The sequence below is a fragment of the Monodon monoceros genome, unplaced genomic scaffold, assembly GCF_005190385.1.
Source record: "Monodon monoceros isolate NGI ecotype Baffin Bay Population unplaced genomic scaffold, NGI_Narwhal_1 Super_Scaffold_10, whole genome shotgun sequence".
Lineage (NCBI taxonomy): Eukaryota > Metazoa > Chordata > Mammalia > Artiodactyla > Monodontidae > Monodon > Monodon monoceros.
In genome coordinates, this window is record NW_021703766.1 from 18,705,293 (window position 1) to 18,727,549 (window position 22,257).

General features: G+C 51.1%; 3 protein-coding genes across 9 annotated transcripts in view; 2 read left to right on the forward strand and 1 right to left on the reverse strand.

Annotated features, from left to right (window-relative positions):
- GFOD2 (glucose-fructose oxidoreductase domain containing 2) overlaps positions 1-12,198 on the forward strand; it is a 37,872-nt gene extending 25,674 nt beyond the window's left edge. For 3 of the 5 annotated variants that reach the window (XM_029211739.1, XM_029211758.1, XM_029211749.1), the window contains exons 3-4: positions 1,595-1,940; positions 10,541-12,095. In XM_029211739.1, the coding sequence (XP_029067572.1) occupies positions 1,682-1,940; positions 10,541-11,439 (1,158 nt within the window). In that variant the 5' untranslated portion in view covers positions 1,595-1,681 and the 3' untranslated portion in view covers positions 11,440-12,095. Of the gene's footprint in view, positions 1-1,594; positions 1,941-10,540 lie in introns of those variants that run through there. The other 2 variants (XM_029211767.1, XM_029211775.1) reach the window with 2 other exon arrangements.
- Positions 12,199-16,734: 4,536 nt separating this feature from the next.
- On the reverse strand, positions 16,735-18,371 carry CUNH16orf86 (chromosome unknown C16orf86 homolog). The gene is given in 4 exon segments (XM_029238468.1): positions 16,735-17,144; positions 17,248-17,495; positions 17,828-18,057; positions 18,267-18,371. Coding segments are annotated over 4 exon segments (993 nt in total).
- A 240-nt stretch (positions 18,372-18,611) lies between these two features.
- Positions 18,612-22,104, forward strand: ENKD1 (enkurin domain containing 1). 3 transcript variants are annotated; one of them, XM_029204182.1, is made up of 8 exons: positions 18,612-18,653; positions 18,880-18,979; positions 19,076-19,270; positions 19,839-20,011; positions 21,018-21,143; positions 21,243-21,406; positions 21,507-21,643; positions 21,734-22,104. In XM_029204182.1, the coding sequence occupies exons 2-8, from the start codon at positions 18,895-18,897 to the stop codon at positions 21,892-21,894; spliced, it is 1,041 nt and encodes a 346-aa protein (XP_029060015.1). In that variant the 5' UTR covers positions 18,612-18,653; positions 18,880-18,894; the 3' UTR covers positions 21,895-22,104. The 3 variants fall into 3 exon arrangements, with proteins under 3 accessions (XP_029060015.1, XP_029060004.1, XP_029060025.1); XM_029204192.1 differs by having other exon boundaries at positions 18,618-18,653; positions 18,883-18,979; XM_029204171.1 differs by having other exon boundaries at positions 18,616-18,979.
- The last annotated feature ends 153 nt before the right edge of the window (positions 22,105-22,257 follow it).

The window sequence follows — 22,257 nt, forward strand, 5'->3', positions numbered from 1 at the left end:
ACAAAAGGACAAATGCTATAGGATTCCACTTATATAAGGTACCTACAGTAGTCAGATTCATAGAGACATGGTGGTTGCCAGGGGCTGGGGGGAGGGGTTGAAATGAGAAGTTATTGTTTAACGGGGACAGAGTTTCAGTTTTGCAATGTGAAAAGAGTTTTGGAAGTAGATGATGGTGATGGTTACACAACGGTATGAATGTATGTAATACCACTGAGCTGTACACTTAAAAATGGTTAAGATAGTAAATTTTATGTGTATTTTACCACAATAAAATAAGAACCAAAAAAAAAGAAAGTGATGGTGACACAGCCTCATCCCTACAGTCTGATTCAGTGGGTCTGGGGTCACCAATGACTCTATGCACAGCTAGTGTGGGGACCACTGGTTTAGCTGAGGGAGTGCTGTGTGGAGAAACCTGAACCCTGCACACACCTAAATCTCACTGTGGTTTCCAAGCAGACTTTAGTTCGGTCTCGTTCTTTATTTCATTTTATAAACCCTTGTGATCAGAAGGAAGAACTCCATAATAAGTAAGAAACATTCATTGTAGAAAATTTAGCAAAGTTCAGAAAACAAAAATCATCCACAATCCCATCAATGTGAGTAATAATTATTAAATTCAGGTCCTTCTGTTATGTCCTCTGTATGGAGTATGGTTATTGATAGAGATATCCTGTATAGTCTCATACATACATACACCTTTTGTGCTTTTTCTGGTTTTGTTTTAAACGAAATTGTTGTCATCCTTCACGTACTGTTTTCTGTCTTTTCAGTGAATACATGGTGATGTCTTTCAGGTCATTGAGGGCCTTCTACTCATGATTTTCAGTGGCTCTGTAGTGTTAGCAATCTAACCCACTACTGTTATTGAACATCTATCTCATTTCCCAATTTTTCACTATCTTAGTCAACGTTAGCATGGATATTTTTATATTAAAAATTTCATTCTGGGCTTCCCTGGTGGCGCAGTGGTTAAGAATCCAAGCCTGTGTGCCACAACTACCGAGCCCCACAATGAGAAGCCAGTGCACCGCAATGAAGATCCAATGCAGCCAAAAATAAATAAATTTCATTCTAAATATCCTTGTTATTGCTGCTGCTGCTGCTGCCAGTTTGGTAGTTGAAATTTTTTTTTGGTATTTTTGGTTTCTAGTGAACATTTTCCTATGCTTGCTACCCTTAACTTTTAAATTATAACGTGTATAGCACCTAAATAGTTCTCTTTCATCTTTTACTGTAATATAACAACACTCTTCTCTTTCTTCTGTAATATAATATCATAGAATCATGAACTTGTACAAATTAAGGCCCTGGAGGTTAAATGGTTTGACCAGAGTCACACCGAAAATTAAGTAACAGAACAGAAATTTGAACCTAGCTTTACTCATTTTTCATCCTTCCTCCTCCTAGTAGATAGATATTGCTAATATCCTTAAGTCTCCATGGGAGAAGCTTCTGCAGCGTTTCAGTTTGGAGCAATATTTCGTTTGTCTTTTGTGGCAGAGAACTTGCTGCTTCTGAATCAGCCCAGAAAGTAGCCTCAGCTGAGTGTGCCCTCCACTAACAGCCAGTGTCCTGCTTGCTGTTCCAGGAGCCATGTGTGACCAGGACTATGGGATGGTCGTACTCATGCTGGAGACTCTTGTGAGGAGATGAGTTGGTGAACAGAGAAGCCAGCATGAAGATGCTTCCCGGAGTGGGCGTGTTTGGGACTGGCAGCTCTGCCCGGGTTCTGGTCCCACTGCTGCGGGCAGAAGGGTTCACGGTGGAGGCCCTGTGGGGGAAGACTGAGGAGGAGGCGAAGCAGCTTGCCGAGGAGATGAACATCACCTTCTACACCAGCCGGACCGATGACGTCTTGCTGCATCAAGACGTGGATCTGGTGTGCATCAACATCCCCCCTCCGCTTACCCGACAGATATCTGTGAAGGCTCTAGGTACGGACAGTCAGGCCATAGCAAGGGCAGATTGCGCCTCCCTCTCAGTGGTCCTTGAGTGACACTGCTCTCCTCTGGGCCTGGGTGGTCCTTCTTGGGCCTGGGTCTGGGACAGCACTCATCCCTGAAGCAGTGCCGAGGGAGGGCACGTTGGGAGGCCTTATGGCTGGGGGAGGAAATGCTCCAGTGGCTGGGAGACATTCAGCGTTCCCCACCTCCAATAAGTAAATCCCTGAGCAAAAATTAAGCAAATGTCTTTCGAGTTGGCCTGTCACAGGGGCTAGAGATTATTACATCTCAGGCATTGTAAAGTTTGCCTCTGTGAAGTCAGAGTTCAAAGACCTGGGCACTGGGGAATTGGCTGTGATTGATGCATTTGTTCTTCCATTTCTGTGGCACCACAGAAAGGAGAAGAGGATGTGTATCAAGGCTGCCGTTTCTCATATTTTGTCAGTCCTTGACTAGATTGAGCACACACCCTTCCCGCCAAGCTTTGCAATTTTGTATGCCAGAGGGTGGGAAGGCTCTCTGACAGCGCTGGGTTTCCCTGACGGGATCCACAGATCAGCCTGCTCACATCTCTCCTCCCTCCGGAAATAGTTTGCTCGGCCACCTCCTGCCCCTGGCTGGGCATGACTTGGTGCGCTGTTCTCCTGCAGTTCCTGTTGGGCTTCTCTTTCCTGTCAACTGTAGAAAAATTATTCTCTTTGTCTTATGTAGGAATCAGAATCTAATTTAGTAGGAAAACAAACCAGTAAACATTCATCCAGCAGTTTTTTTAAAAATGTCTCCTGTGTGCTAGACATTGTCCTGATGTCGTTCTTGACATTCAGAGCAGTGTTGGATTGGAGCTGTCTCTGCTTTCAGATTTCACAGTCCAGTTGAAGAGACTAGAAGTAACACACATTGCAAGGTAAATGAGAAAAGACTTAAGTAACAATTCAGGTAGCATATAATTAATTGACAGAGTAATTGTTTTATATAAGGTGATGGGAGCCAGGTGTCCCTCTGATGCAGTCAGAGATCTGTGGGTCCAGGAACTGGTAGGCCGTGAGGCTGACCGCCACTCCTTCTGGCCACTACCATGGTGGAGGGTCCAAGGCTCTGCTGCTTGTCTCTCCCGTAGTCTGAGGATAAGAGGGTGTCTGTCACCTCTAGCCCAGTGGGTTGGAGAGGATAAGTGTTCATTGAAGTGAGCAGGAATAGCAGTTTGCCTGGTTGTTGATTTAGGGCATGTAAGTTTTGGCCAAAAATTATAGATGGTTTGTCTTTTTCCAGAGACCTCTCTCTGAGGATGTGTGACATTGGAGCTATTCACTGGCCCTAGATTTTTAGGGCAGATAATGCTCCCAGATTGGGTTTAGAACTAGACTTAAGCCAACACTTTAACAGAGGGCTGGTTCAAGGGAATCAAGCTACCATGGTCACTTGACTTCTCACCATTCCTTGTGGCATGAATGCAGGTTGGTGAGGCCGGGTGTGTGCAGAGGCAGAGTGCTAGAGACTCTGGTTGCCTTCTTGAACTTTAGGGTCCCCACAGAGGCCATTTCTGAGCTGTGTAAGAAGAAAGAGGAAACCCCAGAGTTCTTTGGGCCCAAGCCTGCTGTTTTCCTGATACAGGAAAACATTGGACTTTGGGCCATTTAATATAAACAGGAAGGACAGGGATGACCAGAAGCTTCTGGGGTCTTGTATCCCAGCCCTCAGTGAAGTAAGGCCATCAGCCTTCTCTCCACATCTCTGTTGTCAGGAAGGAGGAGGCTATGAATGAGGGTCTTTGGTCTGTTCTTGCAGGTACATGACCACAGGGCCAATTTGGTTGGGCTGGGAGAGCCCTTGTCAGCTGGACCTGCCCTCGGGCACTGCCCACTTAGGCCCCAAAGGAGTCACTGAGCCTGTTGTGACCATGAAGTTGACTCCCTGTGTGCTTTCTTTCTTTTTTTTTTTTTAAGTGAGAATTCTGTCTTAATTTTAACTTATACGGAAGAGGGCATGAGAACTCCTCCAGTTTTCCCAGATGACTTGGTGTGAGTACACGAACTGCTGTAGGTAGAGCACCAAACTGACCTTGACATCAGACCCCACTTCTGACCCTATTTCTGTCCCTCTCAACCTGTGTGGGCCCCTGTGAAATGAGGGTATCATTCAGCCTTTCCAGCATGATATATGACTGCCTCCGAGTACTGACCAAGAAAGACACTGGCATCATGTTACAAGGGAAAGCCAGGCTTTCCTGTTGTCCCACATGGAACAGCAGATTTGTTTAAATTAAATTCACATCAAAAATAAATGGTAGGCATCTCCTCTGGATGTTCGTTAGGTAAGTGTTCACTGAGTTGAATGTAGCTTAGAAATGGAACTAAGCGTTCTGAGTCATCTCAAATGTGAAACACTTTTCTGTAGGTCGGAGGACTATATATGTATATATCTTTATAAATATAAATTTATTTATTTATGGCCGCATTGGGTCTTCGTTGCTGCGCGTGAGCTTTCTCTAGTTGCAGTGCGCGGGCTTCTCATTGTGGTGACTTCTCTTGTTGTGGAGCACGGGCTCTAGGTGCACGGGCTTCAGTAGTTGTGGCACGCGGGCTCAGTAGTTGTGGCTCGTGGACTCTAGAGCACAGGCTCAGTAGTTGTGGCGCACACACTTAGTTGCTCTGTGACATGTGGGATCTTCCTGGACCAGGGCTCGAACCCGTGTCTCCTGCATTGGCAGGCAGATTCTTAACCACTTTGCCACCAGGGAAGTCCCTGGAGAACTGTATTTAAATTAATGCCTCAAAAGCATGTCCCATTCTTTCCTCCTGTAATGTAAAGCTCTGGAAGGAGCTCCTTCTTGGACCTCCCTCCCACCCCCACCCCCCCATCCCACCTATCTAGCTTATCACAGAGTACCGAGCTGAGCTCCCTGTGCTATACCACAGGTTCCCACTAGCTATCTGGTTTACACATGGTAGTGTACTTATGTCAAACCTAATCTCCCAATTCATCCCATCCTCTCCTTCCCCCACTGTGTCCACACATCTGTTCTTTATGCATCTCTGTTCCTGCGCTGCAAATAGGTTCATCTGTACCATTTTTCTAGATTCCACATGTATGCATTAATATACAATATTTGGTTTTCTCTCTGACTTACTTCACACTGTATGACAGTCTGGGTCCATCCACGTCTCTACAAATGACCGTATTCTGTTCTTTATTATGGCTGAGTAATATTCCATTGTATATATGTACCACATCTTCTCTATCCATTCATCTGTCGATGGACACTTAGGTTGTTTCCAGGTCCTAGCTATTGTAAATAGTGCTGCAATGAACATTGGGGTACATGTGTCTTTTTGAATTATGGTTTTATCAGGGTCTTATTTTCTACTTTTGTTTGACTTTTCATTTTCTTCCACCTCAGATTTCATCCGTGTGGCTTTCCCATGAATTCCTTAAAGGAGAGGGAGGGACTCTAATGTTTTATTTCTCAATTTAGAAGTGGTTCAGAAAAATTTTAATGTACAAAGTGCCGCACCATTTTTGCCATAGTTGAATGTTTTCTTAAATCTGTCACTAAAAGGTAAGTTTCTGTGCCCAGTTCTTGGCACTTGTGTGCTTCATTAGAAAAATGCTGGGTTTGCCAATCCTTTCCCCATGGGCTCTTAAGATAACAAGGGATCATTCCTCAAGCAGCCTGACCCAGAAAATATAATCCCAAGAACACCAGTCCCTTGGGATGCCTTCCCTGACCCCCAGTCCAGATCAGGTCCCTGCTATATCTTTCATATTAACATTAATATCATCTTCATTGCATTTATCACAAGTGCAATTCTACTTGTATTCATAGGATAATTTGATTAATGGCTTTCTCTCCCACTAAACTGTAGGTTGTCTGAAAGTAGAGATCATGCCTGATGTTGTATCCTCTGAGCTTAGCACAGGGCCTGGCACACTGGTTGAATGGAAGTGTTCACAAATTCTACCTGTGCAAGCCCAGTCTGCTGGTGTGACTCAGGGAGCTGACAGGGGCTTGTGACCCAGGAGAGACTGGGCTGTGGGCAGCAGTGATTCTGTCTGGTGGCTATCAAACTTTCTTTTCTAAGTAGCAGAACATTCTTTGTTAAAAAAAAAAAAAAAAGGCAGAATCCATGGATTTTGTAAAACATAAAAGTGTTGCTTTTTCTGGGGCTGCTTCTCTTCCCTGCTGTTTGAAATCATTTGTCTAGTCCCACACCTCTAAAGGGAAACAGCGATGTTGTCCCAGAGCTGTGAACCTGTGGTGCGTTACTAAGGAACAAAGAGGTGGTTTGGGGCAGCTTCTCGGGGCACTTTACTCCTCGGTCGTCTGGGGAGCATGAGCTGGAGAGAGGCTTGCAGTCTGGAACTTGTTCAGCCTCCAGAAGATCTGAGCTAATGGCACTCGGCATCCATGCTTTCCCCATTCCCTGGAGACAAAAGTGGTTTTCAGCTTCTCTAATATCTCGTTGATTTCCTAACAGGAAAGCTAGATAAACTTAAATAAACATGTCTTTCAAGGCAACACCACTCTTCCTAAAGGTACAGGACCTGTGCAGCTGGCCTGCAGGAGCCTGGTTTAACTCAAGATGGCCTTTAGCTCCCACACTAGTAGTACTACTGGGTCCCAAGTTCAAGAGCTCTCTTACTGTTCAGGCTCAAGAAGGAAGGCCTCTTCCCCTTCCCTGACCTCTCGTGGCATGAAGTAAATATTACTTACTCTAGTTTTATCACCACCAAACTCTCAGCAGCCACAGGAGTCCTTTTCCTCCCAACCCACCTCCTCTCCTCCCCACATTGCAGTGTCCACCCCAACCCCTGCTGTGCATAGTTGTAGCAGGAAGCCTCTGGGTTGGCCAGAGCTGCTGCCAGGTGGCCAGATTCTCACCCAGTACTGTGATTCTCCTGTCCCCAATCCTAAAACCCCACAAGTGTGGGGAAGCATTGGAGACCCTCCAAGAGCAGAAAGTGATAGCAGTTAGGGGCTACTATCCTTGTAGGGCCCCGCTCCAGCTCTGGACCCCTGTGCAAGGACCTCTCCCCTTGCCTTGGCCCCCTGCCCTTTCCACACTGCTCCCCGCCTTGGGCATGTAACGCTTGGCTAGCCGTTCTCCTGTTGTCCTGCCAGTACCTGTTGTAAAGCTTTCATTACTGTTTAGAGGAGAGCAGGAGATTTCAACAGTTTTGTAAAGTGAAGAGATTGAATTGGGTCATAGGCAACACACGTGTTCCTCCTTGCCGCAGCACTGAGCTTCGTAACACTGAGAGTTCGTGCCCGAGAATCCCATATGTGCAGATGGCACATGCTCTGTGGGGTTCTTGAGGGTCAGGGTGGCAGGGGAGAGGGTAGGAAGTGAGGGGAGCTTGGAAGGATTGGCCAAAGGCACCAGATTATCTCCTGTGGGCTTTGTCAGGATGTGAGCTTCCGAAGGACTGGTCTGGGCCTAACTCTATGAGAGGCCTGATAAACAGCACATAGAATAAGAAAACTCATCTATGTTCATGTTGATCTTTAAACTTCTTTTTAAAAATTAAAATTTCAAAATATTGAACATTGATATTATTGGCCTGGAAATGTAGCTTCTGTGTGAGTCTTAAAATCTGAGTCACAGTGGACCCTTTTTTTCCTGTATTTATGACATCTCCCGGGTCTCTCTCATGGTGATGGTTATAAAATGTACCGGGGACAGAGCTGTGCTGGGCTGAGCACTTTACATATACTGCCTTCATTTGACTTACTATTCTACCCTGCGTGGTAGATGTGACTCTCCTTTTACAGTGTAGTAAACCAAAGCCCAGAGAGGTTTAGAAATGTCCCAGGTCATGCAGCAACCAAGCGAGAAGAACCAGAATTTGAATCCCAGAGTGGCTCCAAAGCTCGAGTTTGGCACCAATAAATGGCCCTTTCTGAGCAGTCAGCTGTCCTGGGGCCCCATTGTTTCTGTTGCAAGGTGGCCAGACAAGTTCCCCTCCTGAGCCTGTGTGAACAGAATCCATCAGAAGAAGCTACACCCAGGGACTTCCCCGGTGGTCCAGTGGGTGGGACTCTGCGCTCGCATCGTGGGGGGCCCAGGTTCAATCCTTGGTTAGGGAACTAGATCCTGCATGCTGCAACTAAGAGTTCACATGCTGCGACTAAGAATTCCGCATGCTGCAACTAAAAGAAAAGATCCCGCAGGCCACAGCGAGGATCCTGTGTGTGCAACTGGGACCCAGCGCAGCCTAAATTAATAAATAAATATTTTTTATTTATTAAAATAAAAAATTAAATAAAAATGTAAAAAAGAAGAAGCCGGACTTCCCTGGTGGTGCAGTGGTAAAGAATCCGCCTGCCAATGCAGGGGACATGGGTTTGAGCCCCGGTCCTGGAGGATCCCACATGCCGCGGAGCAACTAAGCCCGTGTGCCACAACTACTGAGCCTGCGCTCTAGAGCCCGCAAGCCACAACTACTGATGCCTGTGCGCCTAGAGCCCGTGCTCCGCAACAAGAGAAGCCACCACAATGAGAAGCCCACACACCGCAACGAAGAGTAGCCCCTGCTCGCTGCAACTGGAGAAAGCCCATGCGCGGCAACAAAGACCCAACGCAGCCAAAAATAAATAAATAAATAAAATAAATGTATATAAAAAAAAAAAAGACTGAGGGAGACCAGTTAAGTTACCATTGCAATAATCCAGGCAAAAAAGTGTGGTGACTTGGATGAGGAAGGTGGCACTGGTGGTAGTGGGAACTGGTGAGATCCTGGATGTAGTTTGAAAGCTAAGCCAACAGGATTTACTGATGATTGAAAGTGGGATGGATGTGAGTGACATCCGTGATTTTGGCTTGAGAAACGGGGAGAAATGAATCGCCATTGACTGAGATGGAGAAAACTCAGGGAAGGGAGTATCAAGAGCTCAGTTTGGGATTCCAACCCCAAACCTACCCCACCACCTTGAATGTCTTTGTGAGTGATGCTACCAATTATCTATCCAATTTCCTACATTTCTTATCGACCCTGTGTAAACCCTCCGACCTGTTTCCTGGTGTGCACTCAGGACTTTAGGAATCCCAGCCCTTTCCTCAGTGCCTTTGCACATGCAGTTTCCTGCCTGGGTGTCCTTTCCCCCTTATGCTCCTTGGAACATCTGCTTCCTTAAAGATCACCCTGGCGGCACTCCCCCATGAAGTCTTCCCTTATTCTGCCATCTGTACCAGACCCTTGAGCTTGTTCCCTCAAGAAGCCCATGACTTCTTGGGTGAATTGAGGTCGTGGAATTTGAGTTGCACCCCAAGGGCAGTGTCTGTGGAATGAGTAATGGAATAACTGGATGTCTTCACCCTTCCCTAGCTTGCTGTACCCCAAAACTTGTGTGTGTCCAGTCCATACGACCTCTTGGGCTTTGTAAGTTTTCTGTTGAAGGTACTAGCATAAGACTTTCTTCTGCTTGAACCTTCCCAAGCTCACAGGAATACTCCAGGAGTTGGTGTCTTTTGGCTGTTCGTACCCTCATGAGCTTTCATCTCATGATGTGGAGGAGTGTTGATCCCTTCCTTTTCCTTGTGTGGGAGCTGCTCAGTCCTCTTGGTCTCTCTCTTCAGGGCTTTGTCTAGCTTTGTTTTGCTCTCTGGGTGCATTCCAGCTGCGATGTACTCAGAACAGGCATGAGACAGAAAGGATGTTTTCTCTCCCTTTCCCCTCCTACTGGAGCCAAGCATTTTCGGGCCTTATGACTACACTAACTTGCTGAACCAGTGTTTTCAGAGGACAATCTGCGAGGAATCTTAGAGCCCTTTCTGCAGTTACAACTGAGAGTGCCAAGCTCATCCCCTAGAATATAGATTTGATTTTCTTACCCCAAGCTGATGATCTAATAAATGCATAAAGGTACATAAGCATGTCCAAGAAGCATGTCCACCTCTCCAGCCCACTTGTATTAGGCAGTGTTCTCGAGATAAACAGAACCAGGAGGATGTATATTGAGAGAGGGTGGTAGAGATTTATTTTCTAAAAACTGATTCATGCTATTGTAGGAGCTGACAGATCTGAAATCTACAGAGCAAATCTGAATTCCAGCAAGAGGTGATGTTGCAGACTTGAGTCTGAAGGCAGTCTGGAGGCAGAATTCCTTCCTCTTTAGGGAACTTCAGTCTTTTTTCTCAAGGCCTTCATCTGATGAGTTGAGGCCTACCCACATTATGGAGGGTAATCTGCTCTACTCAAAGTCTACTGGTTTAAATGTTAATTTAAAGATCTAAAGATATCTTCCCAGCAGTGTCTAGACTAGTATTTGATGGGCACCATAACCTAACCAAGTTGACACATAAAATTAACCTTGTACCACCTCTCTACCTCCCACTCCTGGTTTGCACCTTCTGCCTCTACTCCTTTCATTTTTCCTTTAAGAACTTGCTTCTCTTTCTCGAGCCCGTAACTCTTTCTCTAGTCCCAGTCACTGGGTGCTGTTTTCATCCAAGCTGATCACCTTTCCTCTTGTCCCAGGTCACCACCTGGTCTGAGGCAGCTTTCCTGAGTCACCTGCCTTCCAGAAATGGGTTTTCTTTTCCCAGTGTAAACCCCTTGGAACTTCGAGATTTCCTGCTGTGTTTTATTCTCAGGCATTGGGAAGAATGTGGTCTGTGAGAAGGCAGCAACCTCGGTGGACGCCTTCCGGATGGTGACAGCCTCGCGCTACTACCCGCAGCTGATGAGCCTGGTGGGGAACGTGCTGCGCTTCCTGCCTGCCTTCGTGCGCATGAAGCAGCTGATTGCCGAGCACTACGTGGGCGCAGTGATGATCTGTGATGCCCGCGTCTACTCGGGCAGCCTGCTCAGCCCCAGCTACGGCTGGATCTGTGATGAGCTCATGGGCGGTGGGGGCCTGCACACCATGGGTACCTACATTGTGGACCTGCTGACCCACCTGACTGGCCAGAAGGCCGAGAAGGTACATGGGCTGCTCAAGACCTTTGTGAGGCAGAATGCAGCCATCCGCGGCATCCGGCATGTCACCAGCGATGACTTCTGTTTCTTCCAGATGCTCATGGGCGGGGGTGTGTGCAGCACAGTAACACTCAACTTCAACATGCCAGGCGCCTTTGTGCACGAGGTCATGGTGGTGGGCTCTGCGGGACGCCTTGTTGCCCGGGGAGCTGACCTCTACGGGCAGAAGAACTCTGCCACACAAGAGGAGCTGCTGCTGAGGGACTCGCTGGCTGTGGGCACGGGGCTCCCCGAGCAGGGGCTCCAGGATGTCCCGCTGCTTTACCTGAAGGGCATGGTCTACATGGTGCAGGCCCTGCGCCAGTCCTTCCAGGGGCAGGGGGACCGCCGCACGTGGGACCATACCCCTGTCTCCATGGCCGCCTCATTCGAGGATGGGCTCTACATGCAGAGCGTGGTGGATGCCATCAAACGGTCGAGCCGATCTGGGGAGTGGGAGGCTGTGGAGGTGCTGACGGAGGAGCCCGACGCCAACCAGAACCTGTGCGAGGCGCTCCAGCGGAATAACCTGTGAGCCTGCACGTGGGCTCCCTGCCACGGGGCAAAGGGTGAGGGAGGAGCTGTGATGGGAGGGCTTGGTTATAGCACAGTGTCTTTCATTTGATAGGTCAACTTGGGCAGAGTTGAATTCGGGTGAATCCGAATGTGGCCCCAGGAGAACGCCCCCTCCAGTGCTCATTTACTCCTCAGACTGGTGAGGCGGTGCCGTTCCTATTGCCATGGCTGAGAGGGCCGGCACACTGCACAGGGCGGAGCTGCCCCAGTGTGTGAGCAGTTCCAGCAAAGGCTTGACTTGGGGGCTTCATCAGCCTATTTGTGGTCTTAACTGGATGAGAAAGCACAGCAGGGAGCCAGCTTGGCTTGATTCCTCAGGCCTGAGGAGAAATGACAAGAGGCCTTGTTTCCATGCCCGTCCTGGGCTGGGGCATCTCAGGAATGGTGAGGGCAGGAAGTCATCCCTCAGGGATCTGCACCTGCCCTCGCTCCCATGTGACCAAGCCCTTCCGGCCTCCAGGCTGCCCCTTCCCTGGCAGGGAGGAGGGGTTCTGTAGTAGATGAGCTCTCAGGGGCTGTTGACCTAGGGCAGAGGGCCCCTGAGTTGGCAGAGAGGAGACAAGGGAGAGCTCTGGGACATCTGATAAATGTTAATAAATCAGAAAGTCTGACACTGTGACATGTGGTTGTTGGTTGTTTGTTTGGTAGATTGGGTTTCTTTAATAATGAAAGGCTTGTTGATTGTTGTAGATTTGTTTCTATTTTTCTCTTTCCTCATGGCTCCATGGCAGCCCTGACCTGCTCTGGATCCTTCACTATCTAGCGGGACACACAGGCTCCTACCACTGTCTGCCCTCATCTCCTGGCTTATTCCTTGCAGCTGAATCCCTCCGGAGCCCTCCAAGAAGTCTTTCCTCAGCAAACAGGACTTAAGACTTCAGGGGGCCAATCAGGCTTGATGTTTAAGGGGAGATAGTGGGAGAGTTTGAGGTCTCTCTGGGCTGGAGGTCAGGAAGGGTTCTGTTCTTGAAACCAAGGGGTTGGCTCCAGAGGAGCCCTGGGAGAGGAGGGGTGAGGAGTGGCCCCAGGGAGGCTAGACGGGGTGAACTGGAGGAAGGTGCTGCCCCTCGGAAGCATTGTAGCCGGGGTGTAGCCGAGCACTGCCTGGCCTAGCCAGCCAGTCTCCAGCTCTGCTTTTACTAACCTGTTGTCCCCACAGGAAGAGGCTTTTAACCCTGTCAGTCAGAGGCAGGTGGGGCAGGACGGTGGGAAAGGACACATCTACTCCTTTGTTTCCTCTGCCAGAATTAAGTCTGGACCAAACTTTCCCCTTCTCTAATCTTCCCTCTTTCTGGCCTGCTGTGGACTCCTCACCAGAAAGAGAAAGGCTCAGAGAGGGCTCCCTCTTCCTCCTGGCACCCTTTATAGGAGTCACCAGGCCTATTTTCCTGTATTGTCCTGGTTTCAGACCTTGTCTTTGTGAGATAAAATAACAGTGGCTAGTGTTGGGGTGTACTTATTGCATATTGGGGCCCCTGGGATAGATGGTTCACGTGTATTATTCTATTTAATATCCAAACCACTCTACGAGGTACTACTATTAATATTCCCGTTATTCAGAGCAGAGAGGGGCAAAGTTACTTGCCTCCTGTAAGTTATAAGTGACAGAGCTAGGAGCCTGGTCAGGGTCCTCTTACTACAGAGCCTGACCCTGAACTATTCCTTCCTTAGTGCCTGTGGCATCTCAGACTCTTGAGTGCCCAGGCATTGCCCCTCCCCGCTCGGGTCCTTATCCAGGTTACATTCCTCTCTACAGCAGGAATCTCAGCCTGGCCTGAACTAGTAGGTGGACTGTAGAAAGAACCCCGCCAGGCAGGATGCTGGTAGAGGTGAAGGAAAAGAAGCTGCTCCCTTCCTCCCGGCTCAGCTCCAGGTCATCCTTCTGTGTGTTAACAGGATGTTGAGATCCCCCCTAAATTTGGGTATTGACCAAGAAAGCACATGCATCTATTGCATCCGACTCAGATGCTCTTACTTAAGAAAGGGCCACGTTATTGACCCACAGTGGCACTTAGGTTTTATAGGACTGCAACAAAACCTCTGGTTTACAAAGATGGATTCCGACCAAGTCCTGGGGCCGACTGTACATGGGCTTAGGGCAGAGCTACTCTTGAGGACCCAGGTCCTCTGTTGGTACTCTGCAGAACCTAGGTCCATGGCCATCCCTCAGACATCTTTACCATCTTGTATCTCTTGGATTGGTGAGGGGGAGGAGAGGTACCATGAAGTGGCCCAGATGCCTGTTCCCAAAGAAGCCAGCAGGGTTCTGGTTCCCAGAGGTGACAGTCAACTGGTTCCAGGCTTGTCCTGCAGCTCCCCCTCCTGGAGGAAGTCAGCATCACCTTCCAGGACCTGTTTCCCAAATCTCAGGATCTTCCTTGGGTCAAAATAAAGTTTTTCCAAGCCAATGAAAAGGCAGTTAGCTTTTCCTCTCTGTTACAGCAAGCAGAAGAGAACTTCCAGAATACCTTTTGCTTATTTTCCAACCCCCAACCAAATCTAGGCCTCGCGCTCACCCAGACAATGGCAGCAGCCTCCTCACCTCCCTATCCCCAGTCTTTCCCTTCCTTATTCGGCCCTTCACGCTGATGCCCAAGCGACCTCTCCAAAACGTCAGGCCAATATCCCTCGTTGCCTACACCCAGCCTGGTCTGATAGCCAGGCCTCTGCTTCAGCCATGCTAAATGGCCCTCCTACATGGGGCTGACACCTTCCACACTAGTGAGGCTTCATCCCTGGCATATCCTCTGATTGGAAGGCCACCCAACTCTCTCCTTCAGGAAGCAGCTGGAGAGCTGCCTCTTCACTCCTGCAGGCAAAGTGGCAGTCACCCCCACTACCTGTGGCGCCACAGCTTTGGTCCTCAGCCCTTTCGTTATCACGTCTCCTTGAATTATGCTGCCTCAGCATTGCACACTTAGAGTGAGCTTCTAGGAGTGGTAGTGGTGTCTTGTTCCTTTCTGTGGCTACTATCACCCCCCCTGCTTAGACAAGCCTGACAAGTGAATAAGCCCTCAGGAAACAGACTGATTCTTCTGTGGTTACTGAGTATTTCCTACGCCACCTGTGAAGAGATAGGAACAGATCTTCCTTATCAGTGCTGGCCTGGCCGACACCTCCAGCCCTGGAGACCACACAGAGAAAGGAGATGCTCAGCCTTCTTGGGTCAGGCCTTAGCCAGAGAGCCCCCAGGTTCAGAGATCTTCAGGGCTCAGGAAAGGGCAGGCCCTCCCTGGGCCCCAGGGTGTGGTCTCATGCAAGGCCACTCCTTTGCAGGCCTCTGCTTCCTCAGCCATAAAGTCAGGAGATCAAACTCAGTTATCTTGAAGAGCCCTCTACCTCTAAAATTCTTGGAGAATTCGTGCTCATCCCTATGGACAGCATTTCAGTCTGCATGGTCCCTGTAGAAGTATCTCCTAGCTCAGTCAAGTCACTGCCCAGGGAGAAGTGTGGGCAAAAAAATAAATGTCCTGACCCCATGGCTTGCCCTGAGGCCTTGTCATGGGGCCAGTGAGCATCTAAGTGACCCTTAAAAGAGGGAACAGCCTGGGATTATGCCCATTTTCTTCCTACTTCCTCCATCTGGGCCTGCCCACCCCCTCCCTTCCTGGATGGCCAGGCCATTATTACAGGGGCCCCCCCATATGGTCCTGGACTTTGGATGGCCTTAACCTTTCAGATCCTAACCTGTCCCTCTCTGCAGCTTCCTTGGCTCCCCACCTTGGTCTCCTTATCTTGGTGCCTTTCATGGGGCCCCTCTGTTAGGTGGATGCGGTGCAATGACACATGCCCTTGGGGAGTTCACAGTCTAGTCCCCGAAATAGTTCTATAACCCACAGTGATAGTAGCGTGTAGATGCTACAGTGCAGGGCAATACAGCACTGGGTACTGCCTGGCTCAGCAGGAAGCAAGGCGCCGTGAGTCTTCAAGGGCACATGTATACTAGCCAGGTTGAGGGTGAAGAAATAAAGGCATTTTAGGCAGGGGAAACCCCACAGGCAGAGAGGGAAGGTAAGAAAAGGTGTAGTTGGTCAGGGAATTACAGGAAGCCACTAAAAAGTTTTAAGGTAGCTGGGGTAAAAGGGGCAGGGTGCTAGAGGGGTAGCAACACCATCAGGGGTTCAGGAGTGTGTAGCAGAATCATTGGGTGGGTTGGTGGGGCAAGGGCCCACCGGCAGGGAGACTAGTGAGCTCTCACCTGGAGATGACAGTGTCCCAGGCAAGGGTGCTGACGGGTGTCCGAGAGATTCTCTGTCTGAGAGGGTAGATTCACCTGCCTTCATGCCTGATTAGCTGGCAGGAGTCAATGAACAAAGAATAGGATGGGGTCTGGGGTGCTATCAGGATTTTGGCTTGAACAATTGTGTAGATGAGAAACAGGAAGAAAAGCAGGTTGGAGGGAGGAGAAATCCATTTAATCTGGAATTCCCTGTGTTTACGATGTCTGAGGGACATGCAAGAGGACCAGGAGGCAGCAGGATAGGGGCTTTCCAAAATGGCCAGCACTGGCCCCCTCTTCCCAGAGACCCCTGAGGATGAGGCGCTGCAGTCATCCAGTGGCTCAGCCACAGGGGTCCAAAGAGAACATTCACCTCTACCACCACCCCTTGCCTGCCAGAAAAAGGCACCAATTCCTCTGTCACCAGGCCACTCCGGGGGCAAAGTCTGGTCCAGCTGTGAGAGCTGCCCCTCCTGGGACAGGCAAATGAACTCTGCCACCTCAGAAGGAGGATTCCAACTGTTGGCCCCCTCAAGGTCAGATCAACGCAGGCCCCTTCCCTGGGAGACAGGGAGCAAGGCCAAGCACCTGCTTCCCATGACCTGACAGTTCTTTTCCTTTCTCTTCCCCAAGTTCTTCCTTACCAACCGCCTTTCCATCCCCACTGTTATCTTGTCTGATCTTCAGGTTCATCTGAGGAGGTTTTAAATGCACAGAACCAGGACCCGCTCCTGCAGATTCTGATTCATTTAGGTCTGGGGTAGTGCCCAGGAATCTATATTTCTGTCAAGTTCTTGGGCAATCCAGTTCACTGTACTGGGGAATCCTCCACCCTTCTTCCCAGCCTCTCCCTCTTCAGGCATCTTATTTGGGGGATCACAGTCTGAGAAAAGGAAAAACGTTTATTTTTAGCAAACCCAAGGTCCCAAGTAGGGGTAGGGGCAGAATCCCCTCTTCCACCTGAGTGCCTGGGGCCATAGACTGCTGCTCTGGTTCAGGCTTGGGAGAAGGGGAGCCCCCAGTGGGGCAGGACAGTCACTTGTACTGAGGAGAGGGTGGGGGTACAAGTGGGGCAGCGCAGACACTTAGCATCTTGTTGGTGTCCACCTGAGTTGACTTGAGCATCTCAGCCTTGAGGCAACCGCTGACGCCCAGGCTGGGCAAACCCCCAGGCTCCTCGCCAGCTTCCTCTCCCAGGGGAACCAGAGTGTAGGTGGGGGTCATGAACATATTGGGGCAGGGCAAAGTGAGGCCTGAGCCCAGCTCATCTGCCGTGGGCAGCAAGGCCTACAGTTGTTCCACACCCGTCTCCTTGGGGATGAGGGCCAGCTCCGACTCAGGCTTCACCTCAGCCTCGGCCTCCCTGTCCCCCTCCTGTGCCTGGTTCAGCTCAAGGTTGCAATAGTTGATGTACTGGTACAGGGGCCGCAGGCGCTGGGCCTTTCCTGCAAGGACCCGGGGCAGGGCAGGTGCTGGAGCGCTAAGCTGTGCCATGTCAGGGGTCCAGCAGGCGGGGGATAAAGGGAAGGCCTGGGGAATGCCACTCACGCTCCAGTCCTAAGGTCTCTGAGGGCGCAGACACTGTGCTGGCCACCACAGGGAGCACTGGGGTTCCCACACTCTTGCGCTTCTTGGCTTTTTTGTGCTGTTTGGCAGACGGCGAGGGCTCACTCTGGCTACTCTCCCGCTCCTCCCTCTGCAGCGGCATCTCCTGTGGCAGCTCAGCTTCAGTCCTAGGATGGGCTTGGTGGCTAGGTCCTGGGAGGCTAGGGGACAAGAAGGCCTGAGGAGCCAGCCTCCAGCCTTGGCTCCTGTGCCCTGTCCTAGGGAATAGCCCTGTCTACCTACCACCCCAGGCCCAGATTCTTGTCCCTTTCCTGGTCAGTGAGGCCCGGGGCTGGACAGGGGCCAAGAGCTCATGAGTTCAGCCCCTTACAAGGCTTTGAGACTCCCTCTCTGGATGTTCCCTACATCAGAGCTCTTGAGGGACAGAAGAAGGGAGGAGTGATGGTGGTGGCAGGGGATAAGTATGTACACTGCAGGAATGCCCGATTTAGGAATCCTACGTAATCCACCCCCATTCCACCTCCCCAGCCCTTCAGCTTCTTCCCTCTGAAAGCCCCCTCACTTGACCGGCTTCCTCTTCAGACCATGACTGGTCCTCACAATGGAAGCCATAGGCCTGGGGCCTCTCTCCTCTAGTGCCTGCACCTCTGGCTTGTGCCTCTCTTCCTCCAGCTTGAGTCTTTCCTCCTGGATCTTTGGCTCTGAGACTGGCCCTGTTGGACACTTGTCTTCACCCTGGGTTTGGCAGGCTTCATGGGCTGGCACTAGGCACTGGTCTCCCATAACTGGACACTAGAGGTGACACATAGGTAACTGGTCACCATGGCCAGGCAAAGGATACAGGGATCAGCCATTAGATACCAAATATGGATGAAGGGCACCAGCCCATGCCCCTCCCAGGCTGTGGAGCCTGTCCTGGCAGTTAGGGGGTCATTGCACAGAAGCTGGTCTCCTAAAGCTCTGTGGCCAAGTGTTTGAAGGCTAGACAGCCTAATGGTCACCTCAGAATTCTGCGCATGGCCACCAGGCACCACCGTAAGCTGTGACTGCCCCAATGCTGTTCCCTCTTGGGCCCCTGGCCGCTTCTCAGCCCCTGCTGAGACCATGGCTGCGGAGGATCAGCGCATCCTCGACGGTTGCTTGGGGGACGTGGGGGGTGGGAGGTGGAGGGCGGACCCTAGACTGGTAGACCGTGAGCTGACCCCGGAGAAGGGCCGGGTTGCGAAGGGCAACTGGCAGCCGGTCTGGCCCCACCCTCAGCTGGAACTACAAGCCCCAGAAGGCTTTGCGCCAGGGGGCATTGGCCCCTGACCTCAGGGACGGAAACCATTGTTACCTGGCAACAGCAAAGAGGTCGGGTGGCGGCAGTGGGCGGTGAAACTGCTCGGGTGAGTACCCTGCCCGGGTGAGGGGCTGCCAGCGGGGCAGGGAAGTGGGCTGAGAGCGGAGGTGGCGAGCGCAGGCCAGGGTCGGGAGGCGGGGCGAGGGCCAGGAACGCAGGCAAAGCGGCACAGCTGGGGTCAGGGTCCGGGTCCAGCGAGGAGGTACTGGGCTGAGGAAGGGGGTTCGGGGCCGGAGATGCGTAGCCCGGCAGGCCTCGGTGCATTGTTGCAGAAGGACGACGGCGGCATGTGCGAGGGTCCGTCCCGCATCTCGGGGCCCATCCCCCCAGACCCTACGCTCTGTCCTGACTGCTACCGGCAGCCGGCCTCGGGTGAGTTGTGGGGTGCCTCACCCTGGCGAAGCCAGAGCAAGGGTCGGGCCCAGCTCCACCATTGAACTCTGCGCTCCGCCCCGTCTGGCCTCTCAGCCCAAGGGCGCCTTGAGGGAAGCACGCTGAAGTTGGGCCTGCTGACTCCGGACCCCGACCTAGACGCCACCCCTCCCCGCGGCCCCCGCATCGGTCCCGGAGCCCGAGAAATCCTGGAGCGTGGTCGGCGCGGCATGGGTGGCGTGCTGCTGCAGCTCAGGGGTATTTCCCTAGGCCCAGGGGCCTCTCCCAAGAGTAAGTTCTGGACAGAAAGGACGAGGCGAGTCTGAAGTCAAAGCTGAGATCAAAAGCAGCTGCTTCTCCTTCCCTGAGGAAGGCTTAGGCTTTACCTCTCTGACTGTTAGTTTCCCCGACTATAAAAGTCCTCTCTTCTTCCTCGCAGGAGAGGACTAGATGAGGTATCCCCCAGAAAACCCATAGCTCAGCTTCATTAATTCATGCATCAATGAAAGGTTGTTTCTTGAGTGTCTCCTGTGTGCCAGGCCCTATAGGTGCTAGGAAAACAAGGTTGGAGAAGAGCATCATCGAATCAAGATGAGAGACAATAAACAAGTGAACTGGTGAATATGATATGCAAGATGATTAATGGTATACTTCGCAATAAAAAAATGTAGAAAATCATCAGGAATAGAAGAAGATAATTACTGTGTGAGGAAGGGAACAAGGTGACGAGGTGGACTTAGACGGAGATGTTAGGGAGATCTTTCTGTGGGAGGCAGGGTGTGGGCCTCTGTGTTCACTGTTGTGAGTTGGATTGCATGGGCTGTATGTAGGGCAGAGCCTGGCAACATCTTTTCCCCAGGGAAGGACCCTAAAGACCATGAGAAGGAGAACCTGAGGCGGATCAGGGAGATCCAGAGGCACTTCCGTGAGCAGGAGCACAGCCGGGAGCAGGACCAGTCCAGGCCCCTGAAGGCTCTCTGGCGCTCACCCAAGTATGACAAAGTGAAGTCCCATGTCAAGGCCCAGCTGCAGGTACCTGCCTCAGGCAGCCAGAAGTATTGCCCATCTTTTTGACAATTATACTCTGATCTGAGTTATGAGGAGGGTGGAAAACCACAGGGAACTAAGGTAACGGGACTAAGAGATAGCTGGTTCTACTGCAGAGTGGGGCTGGGGGGCTTTCTCAGAAGTGATGATGGCTGGGTGATTCTGAGGGGCAAGTAGGAATTAGGCCAGGGGAGGATGGAGGAGAACATTCTATAGAGATGGAACCTCACGGATAGAAGTCCTAAGACCAGAGGGAGTGTGGGCAGTGGGGATGCTGTGTTCAATTCACTGTGAGGGAAGAAAAGCGTGAGGTTAGGCCAAGAAGTCACCTGTACCCACATCATAAAGGGCCACATAATCCACTTCTTACCTTTATTTCTAAGGACAATGGGAAGGGCAGGGGTAGGGGTATGTATGGTGGTAGGATTCTATCTGGGTAGATAGTGGCACCACTTCTCTATCCACGGGTCTGAGACGGAGAGGCAGGATTGAGAGAAAAGACAATAAGGTCATATGTGGATGTGTTGAATCAGGAGCATTTATGGGGCTCGCAGGGAGTGGGAATATGTCCAGCAAGCAGGTGGAGAATCAGATGTGGATGTCAGGAGTGAGATCCAGGAGTTATTGAGGATCTGGCAGAGGAAGATGAGACCAGGGAAGTGACCCTGGATTTGAGGGCTTGGAGACCAGCTGTTGGTGACCTTGGTGGGGACAGAGCCAGAAATCTTGGCTAGGAAGGAAAGAAAAAAGAAATGGTGGCTGAAGCCAGGACTGAGATAGAAGGAGGGGTATTTGTTTTCTTAAAGATGTGAGAAACACACATGTTTAAATGCTGATGAGGAGAAGTCCTCCTTCATGACGAAGGAGGCCAATTCCAGAGGACTGGTGATAGAGAAAGATCCTGAAAGGCAGGAAGGGCAGAGTCTTGGTCTTATGGCTTGAGACCCTGACCTCAGCCTGACTGATCCCTCTGCTATGCCTTGGCCTACAGGAGCCCAGCCCTGCCTCTGGGACAGAGCCTGCCCACTTCCTGAGGGCACATTCCCGTTGCGGCCCTGGGTTCCCACCACCCCGTGTCCCCAGTCCCCAGCTAACCCCACCAGGTCCCAATGCTAAGGTGAGAGGATGTGTGAGGGCTGGGAGGTAGGGCAGGGATCCTGGGGAGGTTCAGGGGCACAACACAGTGCTACCTCATCATGCTTGCCATGTCCTGCAGGGCCCAGGCCCAAGTGTGGACTTCATTACCCACAATGCTCGCACTGCCAAGAGGGCCCCCCGGCGTCATTCTCGCTCGCTGCAAGTCCTGGCACAGGTGCTGGAGCAGCAACGGCAGGCCCAGGAGCACTACAACGCCACACAGAAGGGTCACGTTCCCCATTAGTAGGTCCTACTGCCCAACACCCAGGGTAAGGGACGCTTATGGTGGGTGGGAGCCAACATCTGCCCTGGGATTATCAATCCTGAGTCTGTTGCATCGCAGCTTGTTGGAGCGGAGGGATCTGTGGCGGCAGGAGGCTGAGGCCCGTCAGCACAGCCAGCCGGACCCGGCCATGCCGCCTGGCCACACTTGCATGCCTGAGAACCAGCGGCTGGAGACACTGAGCAATCTGCTCCAGAGTGAGTATGTGGCCAAAGGAAGCTGGATGGGGAACCCACTGGGGACCATGCACCCCTGCCCAGCACTTACTGTTCCTGGGGCCCCTGTAGGCCAGAGCCAGCTGCTGCGTGAGCTGGTGCTATTGCCTGCTGGGGCGGATTCACTGAGAGCCCAGAGCCATCGTGCTGAGCTGGACCGGAAACTGATGCAGGTAGAGGAGGCCATCAAGATCTTTTCCCGCCCCAAGGTCTTTGTGAAGATGGATGCCTGAGCCCTTTTATGGGGATAGAGTCAGGGGTCTCACTGAGGATCGCTACATGGTTATAAAGGGCAGGACTGGTCCCCATCATAGAGTGGAGTTCGAAGACAGGAGCAGTGGGTGGGCAGTATCCCCAGAGCACTCTTCCCAGTCACTGGTGGCTGTGGAAGGGCCATCCCAGCCTCTTAACCCCTTTGTCAAAATTAAACCTTTTGTACACAGTGGGGTTTGTTTCCATAAGAGCTTTTCTTACCCTAGAAGTGCCAAGTCTGGTGTCCTTCCTGCTGCTTGACTACAGGAAGGTTTCTCTGCTGCCCTTATCACTCCTCCACTTCTGCCTCATGTCCAGGCCAGAAGGCAAGATTGTGGGATCAA

Coding starts and splice junctions, on each gene's coding strand:
- ENKD1 (XM_029204171.1), top strand. CDS start 18,844: ATGCGTAGCCCGGCAGGCCTCGGTGCATTGTTGCAGAAGGACGACGGC. Junction 21,144..21,242: donor CACCAGGTCCCAATGCTAAG/GTGAGAGGATGT, acceptor CATGTCCTGCAG/GGCCCAGGCCCAAGTGTGGA. Junction 21,644..21,733: donor ACTGAGCAATCTGCTCCAGA/GTGAGTATGTGG, acceptor GGGCCCCTGTAG/GCCAGAGCCAGCTGCTGCGT.